This window comes from Microtus ochrogaster, linkage group LG5 (genome assembly GCF_000317375.1).
Source record: "Microtus ochrogaster isolate Prairie Vole_2 linkage group LG5, MicOch1.0, whole genome shotgun sequence".
Taxonomy (NCBI): domain Eukaryota; kingdom Metazoa; phylum Chordata; class Mammalia; order Rodentia; family Cricetidae; genus Microtus; species Microtus ochrogaster.
This window is the reverse complement of record NC_022031.1, coordinates 52,960,849-52,984,230: the sequence shown is the minus strand read 5'-3', so window position 1 is coordinate 52,984,230 and position 23,382 is coordinate 52,960,849. Positions and strand designations below refer to the sequence as shown.

At 35.4% G+C, this 23,382-nt stretch overlaps 1 protein-coding gene and 1 pseudogene across 4 annotated transcripts in view; one reads left to right on the top strand and one right to left on the bottom strand.

Annotated features, from left to right (window-relative positions):
- Sntg1 (syntrophin gamma 1) overlaps positions 1-23,382 on the bottom strand; it is a 400,484-nt gene that overhangs the window by 6,250 nt on the left and 370,852 nt on the right. For all 4 annotated transcript variants that reach the window (XM_005362238.2, XM_026786566.1, XM_026786567.1 and 1 more), the window contains 4 exons: positions 19,437-19,553; positions 17,434-17,505; positions 13,585-13,737; positions 10,425-10,517 (listed from right to left, as the gene is read on the bottom strand). In XM_005362238.2, coding sequence (XP_005362295.1) covers positions 10,425-10,517; positions 13,585-13,737; positions 17,434-17,505; positions 19,437-19,553 — 435 coding nt within the window. The remainder of the gene's footprint in view (positions 1-10,424; positions 10,518-13,584; positions 13,738-17,433; positions 17,506-19,436; positions 19,554-23,382) is intronic.
- Positions 217-1,220, top strand: LOC101983003 (annotated as a pseudogene).

Below are 23,382 nucleotides of genomic sequence, written 5' to 3'. Positions count from 1 at the left end.
AGGATGGACGTAGGCTAGAATCTTCCCGGTAAGCGCACCTTGTGGGCTACAGCAGATTATTAGAGATGGGCTAGTCCAGGTGCGAGAGTTAGCCTAAAAGAGGGTAGATAGAAATGGTCAAGCAGTGATTAAAAGAATACAGTGTCCGTGTAATTATTTCGGGGCATAAGCTAGCCAGGCGGCCGGGGTGCGGCTGGGGTGCTGGGGACACAGCCCCACCGCTCCTATTACTACAACATTGACTGTGCCCAGGTGTACCAGAATGAGCAGGAGGTGGGAGTGGCCCTCCAGGAGAAGCTCCAGCAGTGACTCTTCATTGTCAGCAAGCTGTGGTGCATGTTCCACAAGATCATGGTGAAAGGAGCCTGCCAGAAGACACTCAGCGATCTGCAGCTGGACTACCGGTACCTTATTCATTGGCCAACAGGTTTCAAGCCTGGGCCTGATTATTTCCTACTGGATGCATCAGGAAATGTGATTCCCAGTGACAATGATTTTGTGGACACTTGGGCAGCCATAAAAGAGCTGGTGGGTGAAGGTTTGGTGAAATCAATTGGTGTCTCCAACTTCAACCCTCTCAGATTAAGAGGATCCTAAACAAACCTGGCTTAAAAGAGAAGCCTGCAATTAATCAGATCGAGTGCCACCTGTACCTAACTCAAGAGAAGCTGATTGAGCACTGCTATTCCAAAGGCATTGTGGTGACTGCATACAGTCCTCTTGGCTCTCCTGACAGGCCCAAGGCTAAGTTCGAAGACTCTTCTCTTCTGGAGGATCTCAGGATTAAGGCAATTGCATACAAGTACAATAAACCTACAGTCCAGGTGCTGATCCGGTCCCCCAAAGAAACTTGGGGATCCCAAAGTCTGTGACACCAGCACAACATACTGAAAACCTGAAGGTCTTTGACTGAGCTGAGCAAGGAGGATGTGACCACTCTACTTAGCTACAACAGGAACTGGAGGGTGTGCGCTCTGATGAGTTGTGCTAAACACAAGGATTACCTCATTCGGCTTGTTTTATGCAATTCCAGTGTGTCGGTTTTTCTTTTATTTTTGTTTTATTTCATTATTTCCCTTAAAATCCAGACAAAACGGAGTGGATACAGTTGGGAAGGGAGGTTGGAAAAACTGCCAGGTGTAGAAGAAGGAGACACTGTAATCAGGATATATTATGTGAGAAAAAAGATCCATTTTCAATCAAAGAGGAAAAGTGAATAAATGGGTCAAAATATACAAAAATCCATAAAGTAATTTGCAATTTCTGTCTTTACAGTGTATGATATATGCGAGTGTGCTTCAGGGACTGTGCAAGATTTTCTCTCAAGACTGTGAAAATTGGATCTTATTTATTCATTAAATATTTCCTGCTAACCATGGTAATCTTGATTCATTGAATCTGATGGTGGTTATGTCTAAATAACCATATTTTATATAAATATATTTATATATAAATATATAAACAAACAAAATAGCATTAATGTGTGCAGAACCTTCAGTCAGAAAAAAAATCTTTTAAGTAATGTAAATTGACAGGTAAAAAATTATCTAGGTTTAGAAGTGAATTAAATGTTTTATGTGACTTCATATATATGAATAAGTATCCAAGGAGGACCACACAACACATGACCTCAGTTTTAGTAACTCAGAGGTTCATGATCTGTTCGGTATAGATTAAGTCAATAAACTTATTAAACCTTATAAGTGAACTCTTAGGCAAAAAGCATATGGTTATCTCAGTAGATGCAGAAAGAGTCTTGGAGAAAATCCAACACTTATTTTATGATAAAAGCTCTGGAGAGAGCAGGACTGGAGGGATATATCTCAATTTAATAAAGGCTATATATGACACTCTTTTGTTTTTAATTTTCGAGACAGGGTTTCTCCATAGCTTTTGGTTCCTGTCCTGGAACTAGCTCTTGTAGACCAGGCTGGCCTTGAACTCACAGAGATCTGCCTGCCTCTGCCTCCTGAGTGCTGAGATTAAAGGCGTGTGCCACCACCGCCCGGCTATATATGACACTCTTTCAGCCAACATTGTCCTAATTGGAGAGAAAACTTATGCTTTTGAACTATAATATGGAACAAAATGGTGTTCTTCACTATCCCTGCACTTTTCTTTACATAATGATTGAAATCCTAGTCAGCAATAAGAGCAGAGATGGAAATTAAAAGGATATAAATAGGAAATGAAGAAGTCAAAATATTCTTATTTGAAAATAAACATTCTGAGAAAGAGAGCATTGAAGCATTCTTATTTACGATAGACTCAACGATATCTCGGATTAAACTGAAATAAAAAGGTGAAAGGTCAGTACAATAAAAATGATTTGAGTTTTAAGATCACCATTCATCCTCAGGCCAGAATTCAAGTTTCAATGCCATATCAACCAAAAATTAATCCATATGTGTGATAAGATGTCAGTTTGTATGAGGAGATTGGGGTAAGTTGAGCACTGTGTCCGTTCTTGTTGAAGACAACTTGCTTAATATTTGAGATGAACACATATCACAGATACTTATTATACACTCCAGTGAACTTTTGGGAATGGCCGCATCACCTTCCTGACTAATCAGGAAGAGAATGACATCATGATAAGATGTTACATAGATCACTACGAAAATGCAATTACTAATAAATATACTAATGCATCTTATATTTAAGTTTTGTACCTAAACCGTGCCAAAAAATAAAAGTACAAACTACAAATATCCTATATTTAGATGACAGTAAAATTCTCTCAATTCTTTCCTTACATGACATTCTTTTCATCCATATATTTTTTTCTTTATGAAGTACCTATGAAGTAATTCTGTTCCTTCTATATGCTTTAGTCTGTAGGAAGAAATTCAAGCTGATAATTTTGCCAGGCTTTAATTTTATACTAGTGTTATAGAGGTGAACAGATGATATGCAATCATAAAGATATGGAATTCTGAATGGCGGTGAGTGAGGGAGCCCACGTGTGAACCAGTTTCCATCTGGAGTCATTTCTGGCTTAAGAAAGTCTTTGAGTTCAAGCATGCCTGCTCTGTTTCATCCAGTATCTTTGAGGGCTATGAGCAACAGCTGTGCTAGCCCATAGAAAAAGCAATTTGCCCAGTGGAAAGAGCACATTTTTCTATTAAGATTTGGAATGGTGTGTGCCAGCCAGAGGCACTCCTTCTTAAAGATTAGAAGCTACTTAGCTCAATAAAATAATGCACCTGCTTGAGCTTCCTCCCAGGGACAGTGCAGGAAGATGGTTAACTGATTGTACTGCTCTTTGTTCTGCCTTTTGACTGTATTTAGAATATATGCTGAGAAATAAACTCAGGGCTGTTTGGTATTGGTCTTCAGCCCTCCCTATCTATCCTATGTTTCTGTCTTCATTTCTCTTAACCTTCCATTTCCTATAACCTCACGCCCCCTTCCAGGTACTCCTTGCTGATTCCTGTCAGAGTGGATTCTGACAGGTGAGAATGATTTGGAAGAAGATACTAGGATCAGCGACATCCTATGCATCAGAGTAGTGTAAACCTGAGCTATGAAACCTAGGGCAGAGAAGAAAATTATTTAAAACACAAGCAAATGCCAGATCTCTGAGAGGCTTTCAGTCTAACAAAAGCACAAACTTTAAGCCAGAATGGAACCTCTACATTGGACAGAGTGATGCTGTAACACTAAGTCGTGCAGACAATGGGAGAGAGAGAAGTACTTGGGCCTGGATGGTTTTTGATTCCATGGCTCTGTACTTTGATTGGTTGTAGTTTTCTGCATCGGTTTCCGTTTGTTGCATGAAGTTACCTTGATGCAGGATGAGGACATCACTTATGATGATGGACTCTGGAGAGGAATGGTCAGCATCTGGCTGAATGGAGAGGCTAGATATGGCCTTTCAGCCCAATCTTATGGAGCCATTTTGTTAATTGCAGTTCTCAGATAATGCTAGCTTGTGTCATGTTAACAAAAATTAAAAGCAAAAATCAACAACTAGATACAGAAGAAAGTGACTGAAAACTACCAGGATAGGTGAAACAGTCTTTCAAATTTCCTGCTTCATGGAAATGTCTGCTAGATTCTATGAACCTATAGGCTGAAGATGGATGCCCTAATGTTACAGAAGAACTTTGGGTGACTATCCAGGTAGCGATGTCTCTGTCAATTCTAGAGTTTTGAAAGTTGCTTATAATGCACTTCCTGTTTATTTAGGCAATATTATTTATATCCTTCTGAGGTCTTTGATGGAGTTGAAGAATAGATAGTTATAGTTTTACTTAGTTATGATAAAAGATAAAGTAGATATAAATACTGTAACTGTAATTCTTGTTTGATACCTGTTTTGTTTTATGTAATTTTACTATGTTAAAATTAAAACCTCCCTTTTTATTTAGACAGAAAAAAAATCAACAACTAGGTCAGTATGTTATTTGTTACTAAGTTTATTTTCTTAAAAGTTGCATGTGTCTAAATAATTAAGAGACAGGCAAAACTTGTGCTTAATTGGCAGGAGTTTTGGATTCTATGGGTGACAGTGTTTGTTTCTGAATACACCAAATAGTAGATACTGGGTAATTTACAAGTAACACCACTTTTTATAGTTCTGTTGACTTGGAAGCCAAATATCAACAGTATCATAACAGATACAGTTAATGATGAAAACTCACAGTGTTTAGGTACTTTGTCCTGAATTGAAGTGCTACCCCCTGGAAAGAGAAGAGAGGCTCTCAAGACTGAGGAAACCAATAAAATCAACAGAGCTTGGGTAATAAAAGAAAATCTCTGAAGCTCAGAGTGTTTCAAGATTCACAAAGCTTTTCAACAAGGTTGTAAAAGCAGAAAGCAACTGCTAGAGAATTATAGCTTACAGCATCACTCTGCCCAATGTAGAGGTTCCACTCTAGTGTAAAGTGTGTGCTTGTATTTTAGTTTTAATATTAAAAGCCTTTTGGAGTTCTGGCTTTGCTTGCAGTTTAAGTAATTTTCTGCTCTGTTTTGATAGCTCAGGCTTATGTTATTCTAGAGGAGCAGTGCCAGGCATTCAGGGAGGACTAAGTATGCTACTATGGCTTTTTGATGACCACTGCTAGATACTAGAACTTTAAAATCCCTTTCAAAACCTAAAGTCTATTGCAGAGGACAGGGCTTGAATGAGTTTTCCACAATATGTAGAGGTAGCCACAGGATCATGTAGACATAATTAGCTCCCTCTCTGCCTCATCTTCTACTACACTGACACGTCAGTTCTACTGTTACCAACTTGATAGCTCTCACCCACATAGAAATTCCTGTAGCTGCTACTGATCACTTGTGCTTCTCTAGGACCCTTCTTACACATAGCCCAGTATGCTGATCAAGCTAGATTTGTGTGGGATGGTGGATCAAGTCCATGTATTGGTGCTTGTCATTGAGCATGCAAGTGTTTATTCCCTTCTTTCCACAGAAGGAAGCACAATGGCTCACACTTTGTGTGCAAGATGGCATCTTCCTGCTGCCAGCTTATGTGATAAAAGGCAGAGGTGAAAGACACAAGAGTATTCCCTGAAACTCCTCATGGGAGTACCAGTCCATTAGTGAGGGTAGGGTCTCATGTATAACAACTGCCTTAAAGAAAGGAAGACAGTAAGGTTCATAGTAGCTTTCTCCTATTTACAGGGCCTGCCAGGAGCATGTTTCAGAGGATAGGAGCAACATGGTGTTGTCATGGTAAATCAAAACAGGAAACAAGCACAATGTATTTAGCTATGGTTTGGAGAAGAGTCAAGAGGCCTGGCTATTCGATTCAGCCCCAAGATCACACTGCAGAAAGTGGCTGTGATGTGAGCTAATGGGAGAAAGCCTGGTCATTAAGGCCATGTTCACAAGGATATGGCAGGACTCTTGTTCTTTTCTCTTCCTGGCCATGATATCCCCTACCATAGGCTCAGAACAAAGGAAGCATTGCTTCATGGACTAGTGGCTCTGAAACTGTGTACCAAAATCTCCTTTCCTCTCTCAAGCAATTCACAGGAACAGCATGTCTCCTAACACAGATTGCATGGCCAGAGGAAATAACATGTTTATGATGGAGACAACATCCACTGAAATATGGGCTCCTTAGAAATAATCTTTAAATGTTATAATTTCAGCATAACATTATAAGGTTATAGCACTTATTTACTTGTTTAATATGTGAAGTGTTCCAAGATGGGTTTTTTAATTATTTAAATAATTGTATGCAAGTAAAATTCATAATTCCAATATAAACTAACTAAAATACATTAAAAATACTTAAGTCAAGCATTCTTAATGAAAATCACATTAAAAAGAAAATTATCAAAATGTATAAGAAATGAAAATTTTGAAATTTAAATGATAAAGATGCCAAGTACAAAGAATACGGAAAGTAGTTGTTATTGTTTAGCAAAAATACTTTTGTCGTTTACCTGATGTTGTCATTATGCACTTTGAATTATAAATATGGACACTAAAGTACATCTTAATTTTCATGTTACTCCATAATATATTCAAGTAAGAGTTTTCATTAATTTTATGGCTGTATTTGCGTAATATTCACATAAACTTTGGAGTCATATATCCCTTCAATTTTTAGTGTGGGTTTGATTTAAGGTATGTGAGCACTAAAAAAGAATTATCTGTTAGATTATTTCTGTAAATGGATGAGCTTTTGTGTGTGTTTTTACAATAAATCCAATGTTTTTCATTTTCCTCAAAGCAAAAGGGATTGACTTAACTGAAAAGTAACATTAAAAAGTCCAGCAGGTTAATAACTTGTCTGCCTCTGAGATATCTATTAGACGGTTAGGTTGCTAAAAGGAAGATGTCAAGCTTCCACAGAGCGTCCTGTGCAGAGCTCAGACTCCTAGGAGTACTGTCATACGTGGCTCCACGCGTAAAGTTGCTAACACACATTATCTTTCTTATTTTCAATTTTTCTTCTTGAATCTTAATAAGTCACTTTCAATGTAAAAAAATTAAAACACTATAGAAAAGAAGCATAAAGAATAGCATGGTGGAATTTGTGTTATAACTGTAGAAACACGTTACAGAAAAAATTCCAATAGAGTGAACCATGAATGTGTTCTCTGTGGGTAAATGTTCATAACTTTTAACTTTGAGTACAGTTTGTAATCACACCAATTCTCTAGTTTTCTGAGTACACATGCCATCATACTTTTATTGATGCTATTTTATTTTTGAATTGCCTTAATCCAATCAGACAAACCTGGTTACTATGATTATACTATTAACGACTGTTTACCACTCACTCTTGCACCATTGAATATTTCCTGTTAGGATTGGTATTTTGGTTTATGGGCTCCACAGATGAGAACGACTATTGCCTGGTTTTCTCTCTTGGAAACTTGCATTGCATAATTCCTTCCGTCGGTATCAGAGGTTCTCCTTTGGGAGGAGGCTTCCAGGGCAGTTCCAGCTTAGTTTTCCAAGTCTTGTCTTGAAAGTATGTGATGCCCTGAGTAAATTTTATATTATAATGTGCAAGTTTTATAAATTACTGCTGTTACACATGGCATGAATTTTACATATTCTCAAAAATAATATTTACATTTTATATCTTATTAAAATTAATAATAGAGATAAGGAAGACCGTAAGCTTATAACATTAACTTCAGACAATAGACTAATGCTGACAAATATTATTACTCTTTTATGGGTATTAATTTAAAAGATAGGAGCTAATCATTATCTTAAAATGAAATATTAACACATTATGTGTTATCTATGACTATTGGATATCTCATACAAAAGAACTGGTTCGAGTAGCCTATATTAGAATTAATCATGTACTATATAATTCAACCTTGAAGCTGTAGCAGCAACAGTAATAAAAGCCTAACAGATTAAAACCATGTTTGAAAGCTGGTAGTCCCAGAGCTATCTCACAGAGAAACAGCAATAGCAGATAACACTGACTTAAACATTTAACCAGGTTGGAGAATGAATGCTTTTCTGCCTTCATCATTACTCTGGACATTTATGCAGCATAAAATGTCCTGTGTGTAAAATGCTCCTGTGATTTAGGAAGAAGCGGCAGGTGAGTCATGGCAATGGGCAATTTGATGCCAGCATGCTTATGTTCTTTGGGTTCAGTTGTCCTCTGTTTGTAACAGAGACAAGATGGTTTTAAAATTTTTACTAAAAAACATGTTTGAATAATATGCAGTATCAATGATAAGAGAACCAAATATACACCCACCAATGCCCTAATTGGTTATCCAAAGAGAAGTAATTGACTTTGAAAGCATACACACAGAAAAACTAAATGGACTCAGCAGGGTGTATTTGTTTGTGTGTGTAAAACAATAACAAAGGTAAAAACATCATGAATTTGAGAGAAAATAGAGGGATAGAAGGGGTGCATGGAGGAGAGGAAGAATGATAATATTTTTTTAAAATATGGTCTAATAGATCAACAGTTATGAGCACTTTTTGCTATTGCAAAGAACACGGGTTTGATTCCCAGCACCTACGCTGCAGTCAATAATCGTCCATTACTCAAGTTCTAGGGTATCTAGCAGCTTTTTTTTCTTCATGGGTACCGTGTACACAGAGTACATAGTGATACATATAGGGAAAATGTTGAAACACACAAAATAAATACATAAAATTCTAAATTTCTCAAGAAGTAACTGATGCAAAGAGAAATCACTAATAAATAAAAATGTTCTTCTGGGAATATGGAAAGTTACCAAAGTGGATTTGGTGATGTTTACACCATTTTGTAACTGTACTTAGTCTGTATCATAGGAGTGAAGGATATAGTGTGTATATTATATTTTAATAAGGCTGTTAATTTTCATAACAGCAGCAACAAGTAAATGATCAAATTTTTCAAATATTTCCTAGAGACTAACAAATGACTGAGTACAGACTGCTGGCTATATTGACTCATATTAAGTAAACACAACATTTCCAATTTTAAAAAGACTATTTTCATTCAAATAAGCTTCATTTATTGTTATATATACTTATCAAATTATTTTAATACTCAGGTTGCTTAATTAATCAGTAGATTAGTTATTTCACTAGATTAACACCCACAAGCTTATTTTTATTTGATAGTACCCTTACTAAACATATCAGAAGGGTACATCTGGAAATTTTAATTACTGGGTATTCTTTAGGCATCCCACAGAGACCACAAATTATGTCACATAATTTTATTCTTCTAGCATGCAATATTGGATTTCACTGTGAACACGAAACTGCCATTGCAGTCCTTAGATAGTGGGGTCTTTCTGAATGACAATCAGAGGTGCTGGTCATGAACCATCGTAATTCTCTATGAATGTGCTAGTGTCCTGCTCACATGACCAGTTCGGTACACCATTCGATCCACTTCATCCCTAAATAATCTATACTCTACTCTTCTCACCTATGTCTTACTGTCTTATTTTCTATAGAAAATCTCGTGCACACAATAATTTGAGAGAAAATTAAGAACAGATTACTCATTAGTCTCTGAAACTACTGAGAGGGAATGCTTCGATTAATACCATCCTGGGCCATCCTTTAATAAAGGAGACAGTAGCAAGACACATTCCTGCACATTGAAGACCACTGAAGATGCTGTAGCATGAACTAGGACACTGAAAATAGAGAAGCTGGAAGATCACTTCCAGCTGATAATAAAGAATGGAATACTTTGGCTTTTTCACCTAATCAATGAGACTGACTATTCTTAAAACTATGATGGTTCAGGAAAGTCCATTTCTTCCCAAAGGGCATGAGTGATTTGTGACACACGAAACCCATCAGAATATTCAGTATTCGCATTAAGTCATGTGTTTAAGGCAGACCCTCATTTGTTAGAGTTTCCAAACACCCAAGCTGCGCCGTTCCATACATAATTCTGAGACATTAACTATAAAAACCTGTTCCTTATATTCATCAACTAGATTTAATTCAGGAGACTCGTGACAGAACTGACAGAACTCTTCAAAATAATATCTAGAGAAAAAAATTCCCAAAAGTATGAAGCTGTATTTTCAAAATGAGAATAAATCTGTATCTACTATTAATCAACTGTTATGCATCTTTCTATCATCTATCTTTAAACTGGCTGTTGCCTATAATCTATCTTTCCTTTATTCATGTACTTTCCACAATCTACCTATATGTCTGTCTCTGTCTCTATAAAATCTATCAATCAATCATCTCTTTCTATGTTTATATGTATATCAGGACAGAGTGATATATATTTACTTTGGTATATTAATTATCCATTAATCATGCTTTATTAAAATTCAAACTTTGTTTACAAAAAACACATTAAAATGTAAATTAGGTTCCATGAATGAAAATGAGGATCTTAAATCCAAAATACAATTATTTTGAGTCCAGCAAAGACTTCAAAGGCTTTTCACTCATTCTCAGTTGACAATATTGTCGCTCTAATTCTCCCGCCATCCGGAACACATTACCTTTGTTGCTGCATCATAGCAGATGAAACCCGAGCTGAAGTCAATCGTGAGGCCCATTAGGTGACTCTCCAGCACACAAGCATAGGTCTTGCACTGAGAAAGCAGAGAATACTGTTAGCTTCCAGGTGATTGGTACAGCATTACTATCAAGGGGAATATAACATATTCTCTATGCATGTAATACTTAGCATGTGCATAAGTGAGGTTCAGTAAAATAATAAATTCTTAACATGAATATGACCCTAGGTTTGATCCCCTGCATCATAATTTTACTTGTAAAATTTTGGAAAGATAAGTAAATATAGACACTAAAATATTAAAAGGACATAACTCATATATGAAACAATTTGGGCCACATATAAACATGAAACATTTTTATAGCTAGTTTTCTAGGATTTTTTGAATTTCATTTCAAGCTAAATGGTTCTATTAGATGAACTATAATCATAAATAACATGTGGGGGAACTATTTCCTTCAGCAATTTTCAGATGCTAATTCTTATATTGTATTTGTTTGTATTATATTTATATAATATATTGCCTATCACAAGTGCCTATAATTAATATATTATATTAATATATTAATATAATATATAATATATTAATATATTATATATAATATATATTATATATAATATATTAATATATAATATATTAATTATATGGTTAATATATTAATTATATGGTTAAATATATTAAATGTATGGTTAAAAAATAACCATAACAAGTTATTTTTATCAGAATGTTATATCCATATGATTAAAGACTAATTTGCATTAAAAACCTAAAACCATGATAACTATTTATTTAGAGTTAAAATAGTAGATTAGAAGCCATACTTAATGGGTCGAAAAAATACATGCTTTGGTGTGATTGTATTTGTTTAATACATGGGCTTCTTAAATAGCTGAATTCACTCATTAGTAATATATTAAAACTAAGATCAACATTAAAGAGGGTTCAAGGCTATAGTGTTTACTTTTATGTAGTCTTAATTATTTGCCATTTCTTTGTACATCCAATTAAAAGGAAGATTCCAGGTGAAATTGTATTTGTTATAGTGCAATAGAATTTTCTCATTAAGTTCAACATTCCTAACTAAATTATATTGCCTCAATAATCATTAAATGGAAACAAATAAATAGATAAATATATAAGTTGAGATCCAATAAAGCCTTCCTGTATAACTTAAAATGTCAACAAATCTGAGTGTATTTAATGCATTTATATAATAAAATGCTTATTAATTGTTTAATTGTTACATTTATGTAATGAAAAGTTATTTTACTGTGAAAAAATTATTCTTTTGTGGAAGCTCCAAAATGAATCACTTTGCAAGATGTTTGCATAATTATATATTGTATAGCATCTACAGGTAAAATATACATAAAATAAATATCCTAAAGAACCACTGGACATAAATTTTTACTACCAAATAAAGACACATTCAGAAAAAAATCAAAAATAATTTTAAATAAATGTAATTATTTTTTGACATTAGTGTACTTTCCAAAACATATTTAAAGAAGTAACTGTTGAACTGGGTTAGTATATAGTTATGACAAATGTTAGTATATAGTTATGACAAATGTTAGTTATAGTTATAAATAAATGTGTCCTTGACCCTAGTAAATGTGTCAATGACCCTAGTAAAATTATAAAGGCAGTAATCTTAGCCTAAATGAATTACATCTCACATTATTTTTTAAGTTAGGAAATGTAACCTATTTTCCTAAGTTGTGGTTTTTATGTTTCAATATTCACTACATTTCTTAAGTTTAATTATAAATTTAAATGATAATGCAGATTATATTCAAAGTGTGTACTTTCATGGATCATCCTTTCAAATAAATATGTTAGCATCTATACTAAGTTTATTACAGGTTCAAAATAAAATATGAATAAGTAAATAAATATATTTGAAGGTAGACATCATCACTTTGTAGTCTTTGCAATATTAATTTATTTCAAAATAAAAACAGTTATATATCATCTCTTTCAATAGCATTAATGAAGTTATTAGTTTTCCGTTTGTGCATTTTTTATTAGGTCTACTTTTCCCATTATTGTATTTTACTATATTGAGACAGGGTCCCACGTGGCACAGACTGGACTCAAATTACATTATACAGCTGAGGATGACACTCAGCTTTATTGACCTGCCTTTAGCTCCCAATTGCTGGGATTATAGGTTAGTATTGCCAGTCCGTATCTTCCATTTTCCCATATTTAACAAAACTGAGACAGCCATTCTATACATATTGAACAACATTCTTCCTGTTAGTTTATTCACATTTGCAAATGAAATTTTATGAAAATGAAAAATCCAAGCCAATCAAATAAATGTACCCATTTCTAATGTAGTAAACAAAGAGAAATTATGAACTACGAACAACCCAAAAGTTGAACAAATTCCAAATATTTTCCTTTGATTTCTGTCACCGTATGTGTCCATGTATGTTTGTCCTTGATCTCAGAGTCTACTGCAAGGGGCAGGAACCAATTTAACTTTGAATTTTGCTCTATCTTGTTCCAAGCCAACCACAAACCCAATTCTATGAGGTGTCTTGTTTCAGGATCTCATGTATTTGAAGGATTTGTTGTCAGAGGTTGCTTATTTTATGCCTCTATGGATTCAAGTTTACTACATTTTGCAAATCACAAGTATCCAGTGGGTACTTACTGAATTGTAGTTCTTCAGTATGAAGTCATATCTAAGTCAGATTTCATAAGTCCTTTAACTTACTCAAATACATGTGAAAGGGGTATGGTAGGAAACCTTAGAAATTATGAGGTTGCCCACGCATGAAGTAACCTTTGAAGAAAGCTTCACATACTATGCTTTGCTTTAAAGGCAGAGATGAAGGGAGGCATCTAGAAACTAGGTGGTCAAGTCTATAGAACTGAAGCAACCTCATAAATAGGGACCTACATTCAGAGCATTTTTTATATAAGATTCAAATTATAGTAATATTTATTAGGAAGTAGACTGCAAAGGCAAAATCATGTAAAAAGAACTTAAATAATATGACTAATTATTCATTTTTCTATAACAGCTAAACATTTGAGATAGGGGCAACCTCACAGAACTGTGCTCATGTATTTGTGAACTCAAGTGAGTGGTTAGATATCCCCAGGTACCACACACACAGGTTCTTACCTGTATCCGTTCTACTTCTAAGAAGGTGGCTGTTTGGAAGGCTCGCTCCCATTGGGCAAGGTCACTCTCTAACTCCACCGAGAAGTAGAAATCCTCCCCACACTCAGACTGCATAGTAAAGCAATGTTTCCGCCGATCCAGCAGGTCACTGTCCTGATGAAAACCTGGAGTTACACAGGCTGGCATACATCAATTCATACTCAGCACAGAAAATACCTACCAATGCTGCTTAAAACAGTGTGTAGATTCTATAAAACGTGTGAAATTCTGTACTGTCATTAATCTTATCAGAATACTCACTACACTTTTTTTCTCCCCATCTCCCCTTCCCCCCACCCCACCCCCACCTCCAAGTTTCCAATTTTTGCCTGGCAATCTTGTCTCTTTCCAATATTCAGGAGGATAACTGTAAGTTTTTCTTTGGGTTCACCTTCTTATTTAGCTTCTCTACATAAGCTTTATTTTTTAATTATTCTATGGGGGTTTGCCTGCAACATCCAGAAGATGAAATGGATTGGATCACCTGAAATTGGCATTACAGTTAGTTGTGAACCACCATCTACTCCTGGGAATCAAACCTAAGTCTTTGGTAACTGCAATCAGTACACTTAACTGCTGAGTTATGTTTCCATCCTTGTGAACTTTTCTTTTTACATGTTTTAGATGTTTTTAAAAAGGAGTGGGACTGGGCAGTGGTGGCGCACGCCTTTAATCCCAGCACTCGGGAGGCAGAGGCAGGCGGATCTCTGTGAGTTCGAGACCAGCCTGGTCTACAAGAGCTAGTTCCAGGACAGGCTCCAAAACCACAGAGAAACCCTGTCTCGAAAAAACAAACAAACAAACAAACAAAAGGAGTAGGCACCAGTTTATTTAAAAGACTCCTTTTCTATCTTAAATATAATTATTAAGTCATCTTTCAGATTCTGCTGTACAAAGCTCAATGAAGCATAGTATGGTAACTTTCCTCACATTTTCCTTTTTTGACATTTAATTATCTTAATATCTCACTTTCTTAAACACTCAGCATGTTCTGAATCTTTCAAAGTCTTAAAAACATGACTGAGCAAAAAGTAGTGAATGCAGGTAACATTGAATATGTGGTGAATGTTGAATTCTCTAATTTTCACTGCTCTTCCTAAGTATTAGTATGAGCCATTAGTACTATGTTTTGTGGGGAAGCATGCTGACCACTGTTGGAACTGCAATGCTAAGATATTCTTACAAAATGGGTTTACTTACCATGATGCATTGTGGTAGAAAGGATGCTCTGGGGTCAAAATATTCACAGAGTGCTCATTGGTACAACTTATAATATCTTTGGCTTATTTCACAGTCCCTTTCTAAAGAAAGACTCTGGACTTCAGAGGGTGACTTACACCATTGTCTCCTTAGCTGCCCACTGTCTCACAGTTGTTGTTATGTATTTTAAACAAATTCATATACTTGTGGAAACACTTTATGCTGGCAGTCAAGATTATATATACTCATTACCTCAGTAATTGGTTTATTACTGGCCTACAGAAATATTTATCATAGACATATAGTTGACAATTATAAAGAAGTCATTGAATGCCTGCACTGTATCACACACTGTCTTGGTTTGGCCACTTCCCACCTGGAAAGCATGTGGCATTTCTATTTCTTGAAACTTTGGTTTGAGTAAAATAAAGCAAAGCATAAAAATCAACAGAATTTGAAAATGGTAGAGAGTGAGAGAATTTCTTCGAAGTTTTAAAGAGTGTTCACTTCAAAGTTCGCTGCCATTTCTACAGAATGAAGATGGACTCTGAGGAGATTCATGAAGAAATACTAAAAGTTTTGAGATTTCAGGAGGTTAAGAGACAAGTTCTAGAGTCAACAATAAGGCTGAAGGTTTTATGGACTTAGAGAGGCTATACAACATCCAATAACTTGCTATTTTTTTCAAGCATTTCTGCTGTGTAAGAACAAATTACACATTAAGTACAATCAGTTAAAAAGATGCATAATTTAATGCTGTATAATTGCTGAAAACATGAGCATAAGTGAAAGGAATTGGCTGTAACTTACATAATGTCAGAAAATAGATAATGATCAAATGGAGTGAATTGTAGAGCCATCACTTTTACCTGAACTAAAACTTGCTCTTTCCTCAATTTGCATGCAAGTTCTATATTCATTTTTATGTTAATATTGAGTGTAAGTATATAACCTTTTGAGTTGGTTTAATAAATAAAATTCTGTCTTCAACATGACATTTTCTAGTGTTCCCTTTCTTTTCAAGCTGAATATTTTGTATTTTTCCTTGATCTGCTTGCATCTTTTCATTGTATATCTGCATGAAATCTATGAACACATGACTCAGTCAATATTAGTCTTTCTTGAACTCTACTCTGCCAACACTATTAATACAAAACTCTTGAATTTAGCTTCAGGCAGAATTTTTTGGTCAAGGGCAGCAAGTAGCCCATTGTTTGCCAAAATAGCACAACAGTCTCTTGGTTATAAAGGAGTTTTTTTTTTCCATCTTAATATATTTTTTTTAATTTATTTATTTATTAAGGATTTCTGCCTCCTCCCCGCCACCGCCTCCCATTTCCCTCCCCCTTCCCCGATCAAGTTCCTCTCCCTCATCAGCTTGAAGAGCAATCAGGCTTCCCTGACCTGTGGGAAGTCCAAGGACCGCCCACCTTTATCCAGGTTTAGTAAGTTGAGCATCCAAACTGCCTAGGCTCCCCCAAAGCCAGTATGTTCAGTAGGATCAAAAACCCATTGCCACTGTTCTTGAGTTCTCAGTAGTCCTCATTGTCCGCTAAGCAAGTCCGGTTTTATCCCAGGCTTTTTCAGACCCAGGCTAGCTAGTCTTGGTGAATTCCCGAAAGATCATCCCCATTGTCTCAGTGTGTGGGTGTACCCCTCGCGGTCCTGAGTTCCTTGCTCGTGCTCCCCCTCTATAAAGGAGTTTTTAAAGCCATTTACTAATAATCTTGCCCTCTGAAACCTCTTGAGGTTGGCCCCTACAATTTCGCATACTCAGCACAACCATCTCGCAGGCTCCTATTAGAATTGCCTAATCCCCATTTAAATCGTTCAATTCAAACACTGTTCTACTCCAAAATCTCAAAGTCTTTCAAATCTCTAAAGAACAGAATGGTCAGGTTTGTTCCTGTTATGACACACTCCTGATACCAAATTCTGCCTTAGTCATATATTGCTTTGAGGGTACTTATATTCATTTGCATATACTACCCATAACAATAATATTAATTATTGTTAACCTTGAAAATACTTGTCTTTTTTGGTAACTAAGAATGAACCTGTGATATGAAGAAAATGAAAGTTTGCTTCAAGATGATGTCATGTATCTCTATATATTATATTACATATTAGTATATGGAATATTTCCATAGCATCATGTCATAGATATGTAGACATTAAACCTGCAAAATAAAAATTTTGAAGAGAAACTTGCACTGATACTTCTTCCAAATAGACCTCTTTAATTCTTACTGTAGTCTGTGTAAGTCATTTAAAATTTTTTTCAGAATTCCTAATGACTTGTTGCCATGGGAATTCTATGAGTCACACACAGAGAAATCAACTGATCTATGATATACAGTGATTATCAGATCCCAACGCAAAGCAAGTATTTACTATATTTAATTTCATGTTTTCTAATTTCAAAGACTTGCTCTCTGAGTAACTGTGTGTTTCTGTATGTCCCAGTTTTCCTCCTTTAATTCTCATTTATTTTCTCTCTTCATATTTTCTTTTATTTATCTGTTATCTGTATTCATGAGCACTTCAAGAGCTCAGATCCCGACTCTGCAGAACATAGCAGACTGAAGCTCCCGCCCTTGCTGCACATACCTTGAGAACCTTGCACATGATCTCACATATAGAGAAGGTTTTCTCTGCTCGTGTCCAATCCCATGTGGTCACCTTTAAAAGAGAACAGTCCATTTGCTCTAGTAACGCACTTCTGCTCTCGTCTGCTTCATCTGGATAATGGCACATTCACATATGCGTTTCTTTACTTTCTCCATCAGTGACGGAGTTCATAGAAAGTTCATTCTACGCCATATGGATTTTTTCAAAATTTATGACTATTTGTAACCCTCTTTTCAGAAAGTATTTTAAGTTGTCAGTAACACTTTCTATTTGACAAATTAAAAAAAATGATTTGTGTACTCTCTGAACACATATATTAATGCAAGTAATATGTATGTATTTTCCTTTAGTAAGACACAGGGAAGGACATAAAATATCAACCTGTATCTCAATAATTTAAAAATAAGTCGTTGATATTTAAAAAGCATTCCAAAATTATTGAGATACTGGGAAGATACAACACCACTGTGAAGATAGTTCCCATACTTATTTTGAAATGTTTTATCTCTCCAAGCAGAGGAAATTACTCAGGGAAGAAATACAGTAAGAAATATAAACTTTTTTTTCTGGTACTATGAATTTTGTGTAGGCATAAACATTAAAAATAGCAATGATTCAGACTTGAAAACTCCTAGATCCTTTATATTACTAAACCTGTCTTTGAGCAGTATGACATCTTGTGTTTACAGCCAATAAATATTTGTTGAGTTTTACTTCTCTGTAAGGTACATGTTTTCAAAGCAAGGCTTTGAAGAAAGAGATGTGTAGACATGTTTAGTGTAGGTAGATTATACAATATAACATATTGCAAACATAGTTCCAAAAGAACTACATCATATGGAAGGTCATATGTTGATTTGAAAGTGACAGCTTAATGCTGTAGCTTAACTTGAATATCTCAAAGACCCATGTATTGAACGGCTGTCAATGGTCTGTTATAGTTTTGGACATGGCAGAATATTTAGAAGTTGGGCTATAATTCAAGGAAGTTTAAGTCACCAGAGACAAGAACTTTCATGGAGCATTAACAACCCAAGTCCTCTTATTTTTTCTATATCCTGGCTGCTATAAGCCTTCCCTGGCTTGTACTTCAACCATGTTGCACAACATTGCTCTAAGCCAGAACTCTTTAGGGCTGCATGGTCAGGGTTTGAATCCTCTGACACAGACAAGATGACCTTTTTTTCTTTAGTGGTTGATCTACCTACGTAATTTTTACCGTAGGGAAAACTAATGTATTTCCTGAAAATATTTCTCTTTCCCCAAGGTAATTTCATTTGATCTTTTTATATTTTCTAAGCTTACTCTTGTTTTGCTGTTTTAAAGTAGTTGGTTTTCTGACAGTCTCACTACGCTCACCTGGCCAGCCTTAAACACCTACTCTTCTTTCCTCAATCTTCTAGCCTCTGAGATTGAGGGCTTGTACCATCACACCTGCCTTTCATGTAAAGTTTTAACATCATAGAATTTGGCTTTTACAAACCTAGACTTAATACTGACTTACTATGTTGAGGTTTTATGTATTGTGGGTTACTAAAATTTAAACACAAGTTGAACATTTAATGTAGACAATGAAACAGTCCAAATACAGACTAAGGACACTCAAAGCATCTGCAAATATAGAATTAATGTTTAATAATTTTTTTAAAATCTCTTATTCTACCTATTACCTTTTCTTTACTTCTTCATCAAATTGTTCAAACTCCCTCACATACATGTGGGGATATTTCTTAAATCTTTCCCCATCACGTCACAGAAATTTTAACAATATTATGACTTGTTCTGTTTAGAAGATTCTTAAGCAAAAACATCTAATTTCTTCAAGACTTTACATTTGACAAAACATTTAAATAGATATTAACTATTTACTAATTGTGCTGTGCTTCATTTTCAAAATGTATTGTTAAATAAGCATCATTTATGCCATGTCGGTCTCCTAACAGCATCTCCAAGAGCTCAAACATTTGGTTGCGAGCACTTACTGGAGGTGAAGGGAACCTGTAAAGACAGGAGCCCCTCAGGGCGAGAAAGACAGGTGTGTACACACGGTCCTGGAGTGATTCCTGCTCCCGTGCTTCGCACCAACCCATGTAAACAATCTGCAAGGAAAGCAAGTGCTATTAACAGCCAGACCACACTGAACTTACCACAGTCTATTTGTGTGTCCTGTGCTGTTATAATTTCATGAAAAATTATCTAATTGATTGATGCCAAAGTTTACCATACCAGTCTTCCCATCAATGATGGGCATGAATTACTCAAAGGAGTTGCCTCATGCCAACTGGCGTGAGATACTTTCCCACTGATTCCCTTCTCTTCCTGCTCTTAAAGTTTTCACTTAGACTATTAACTGAACTCTTGATTTTCCAATGATTATTATAATGAATATGCTCATAATATTAAAAATGTAAATGAGCAGTAAAAACCTTTTTTGCTGTCTATTGACTATAATGGATGTCTATATCCTCTGGCATCACAAGATAGAATGGTTAGCATCCTTGTTCTGAACCCTAGCCTCGGGGGTATAAGATATGCTCTCCTATTTTAAAAGTTTAAAAGAATTTTTGAGATTCATTTTTCACATATCAATTTTCAGTGACTGATAGTAGCACTGGGTCTCGTTGACTGTGAGAGATCAGTTTCTGTGGGAAAATCATGAGCTATGCGTTGCTCCTCATGCTTTGCTGTTAAATAAAGGACTCAATCTCACACAAATATATTAAATATTATAGGTTTATCCAAAGACACTTCATTGATTCTGTATTGGAAGATTCTTCTTACCTCACAGGTTTTATTTTTTTAATGACTTTCAGAGACTGATCCCTCCATTTTATTCTTTTCTATAAAACCTGCTATGACAAATAAAACATTTAACACACAACAAAGTGTAGCTGGTCTTAGTGACCAATACACTCCACCAGAAGTGTAGTAGAACTCTGAGAGAACTCTCAGCTCATCTGTCATGAGCATCTAATTGCTAATACCAAACTACCAGAGGCTTGGGTCTTTCTCATGTGCACACCTGGGTTTAACATGGTTTCTATCAAGTATACTATGGTAACGATTGAAGAGTAATAACAAAAGAACCTGCATAATAGTTTCCACTTACATACAGGTAACCCCTACTTCCCACTGCATTGTTTTTGCTGTCTAAAATGAATGCGATTGTACACTACCTTAGTTTATATAACAACTTTGTTGTGATTGTAAAGTCTCAGATTTAACAACATTAGGAATTGGGATCTTCTCCCTCAGAGTATGTTTTGAAATGTATGTTTTGAAATTTACACTATAATTAAACTCTTCATGGACTTTTCAGTTTTTAACGAAATGATAAGATATAAGCACAAAATGTTATTTGTATTTATTTTTATATAATCAAATATAATTAATAGAATGACATCAAACATTGAAAGCAATAAAGTTACTTTCATCATAAAAACTTTTAAGTATATATATATATGTTTATACATACATACATACATGCATACAGATATGCATTGACATATTGCTGTTAATTATTATACTCTTTTTACTCTTTTGACTTTTGGAGGACACCACCACCCAACTCACAAATAAACACACAGAGGCTTGTTTCTAACCAGCTTTTCTTACATTAAATTATCCCATCTATCTTTTGCCTCTGGGCTTTTTCCTTTTTTTCTGTAAATCTTACTTCTTTCTCCTTGGTTTGCTATGTAGCTAGATGTCTGGCCCCTGATGTCATCTTCTCCTTGTTCTATCTTGCTCTTTCTTTTCCTCACAGATTTCCCTTTCTATTTATTCTCTTTGCCCTGCTATCCCCACCTTTCATTTCTCCTGACTCACTCTTTGTCATTCAGCTCTTTATTAGATCATCAAGTATTTCAGACAAGCAAAGAACCATAGCTTTACAGAGTTAAGGCAATGCAACATAAAAGATTGAAACACAGCTTTGCATCATTAAAAAAATGTTTCACAGCATAAACAAATGTACCACAATTTAAAATAACATTCTACAACAACACATACATGAATATAAACAAAATTAAATAATATTTTTCCTACTTAGTCTTTGCCAGCTAGAAGCAAACTTTAATCATTTAGGTAGAAGGATCATCAATTGTGAAAATTATCCAGCATATTAGCCAGAGATCCAGTCTATAGGGCATCCTACTTAACAATGGATGTAGAACATTCCATCCCACAATGGATGGTGCTACCACTCTAAAGATGTTCCTGGATGATATAAGAAAAAAGACTGAAGAAGTCAGGAAGAGCTAACCAATGTTGTAACTGAGGGATTACTAGACACAAGTGTGGATGTGACTATCATTACCCCAGAATCTTGGCATCCAGTCTGGCCTCTTCAAGAGGCAGATATTCAATTCCAAGGAACCCTATCTCAAGTAAAACAAAACACGAGGTGGGTTGAATGCATAGAGCCTGAAGGACAGAAAGGAAGGCTGAGACCATATGTAACTAATAATGTAGTGAATTTATGGTACTATGACCTATTGCAACAATGGAATGCCCAGGTTAACCTTCCTGCAGTCCCAAAAACCTCATATTTCTGGGATGGATATTATAGATATTATAAACAAACATCACCAGCCATTCAGGCTGTACAAGAACACAAAGCAACCAACAAACCTTCAGAGGTACTAACAGCCTTGCCTTTAAAATGGTCAACTGAGAAACCCACATGGGTTAAACAATGGCCTTTAACAGAAGACAAACTATAGGCTTTAGAACAGCTGGTAGAGGAGCAATTAGATGCTCACCATATTGAAGAATCAACCAGTCCTTGGAGTTCTCTTGTATTTGTTGTTAAAAAAATAAGGAAAATGAAGAATGGTGACAGATCTAAGAGTTATCAACAAGTTTATCCAACCTATGGGCCCTCTACAGTCTTGAATTCCTCTGCCTTCACTATTACCAAAAGGATGGCCTCTTATAGTTATTGATTTAAAGGATTGTTTCTTTACTATACCTTTACAAGAAAAGGATTGAGAAAAATTTATTTCACAGTGCCTACTTATAATAATTCTCAACCTACTAGGAGATATTAGTGGACCATCCTCCTATAGGTAATGCTCAGTAGTTCCACCGTGTGCTAATACTTTATAAATCAGCCATTGAAAATAATACACAAGCAATTTCCAAAGTCTATAATTCACCATTACATTGATGACAAATGCAGATACTTTAGAAAGAATGTTTGAAGAAGTAAAAAAAGTTTTGCCTAAATGGGAATTACAAATTGCTCCTGAAAAAATACAAAGAAGAATTCTATCAATTACCTAGGTTACAAAATAAGTTTACAGAAAATTAGAACACAAAAGGCAAAATTAGGAGAGAACAGTTGTGGACTCTTAATGGCTTTCAAAGATTGTTAGGAGACATTTTCAGTCTATGACCAGCTATTGGTATAATACCTGGTCTAATAATTCATTTAAACAAAACCTTGATGGTGTTAAAGACTTGAATAGTACCAGATAATTAACAGCTGAAGCAGAAAAGGAATTGGCAATTGTTGAGGAGAAATTATAGGAGGCACATGTGGATAAGTTGAATCCAAATCTTAATTTTATTTTAGTCATATTGCCTTCCAGAATTTCTCCTACCAGAAGATATTATCTTAAAATGGATCTTTTTGTCCTCTCAAGATCTGTGAAGAATTTTGATGGGACCTTGATGGGGATTGCATTGAATCTATAAATTGCCTTTGGTAGAATTGCCATTTTTACTATGTTGATCCTCCCAATCCAAGAGCAAGGGGGTTCCTTCCATTTTCTGGTGTCCTCTTCAATTACTTTCTTCAATGCCTTAAAGTTCTTGTAAAAAACCCAGGATAGCCGGGCGGTGGTGGCACACGCCTTTAATCCCAGCACTCGGGAGGGAGAAGCAGGCGGATCTCTGTGAGTTCGAGGCCAGCCTGGTCTACAA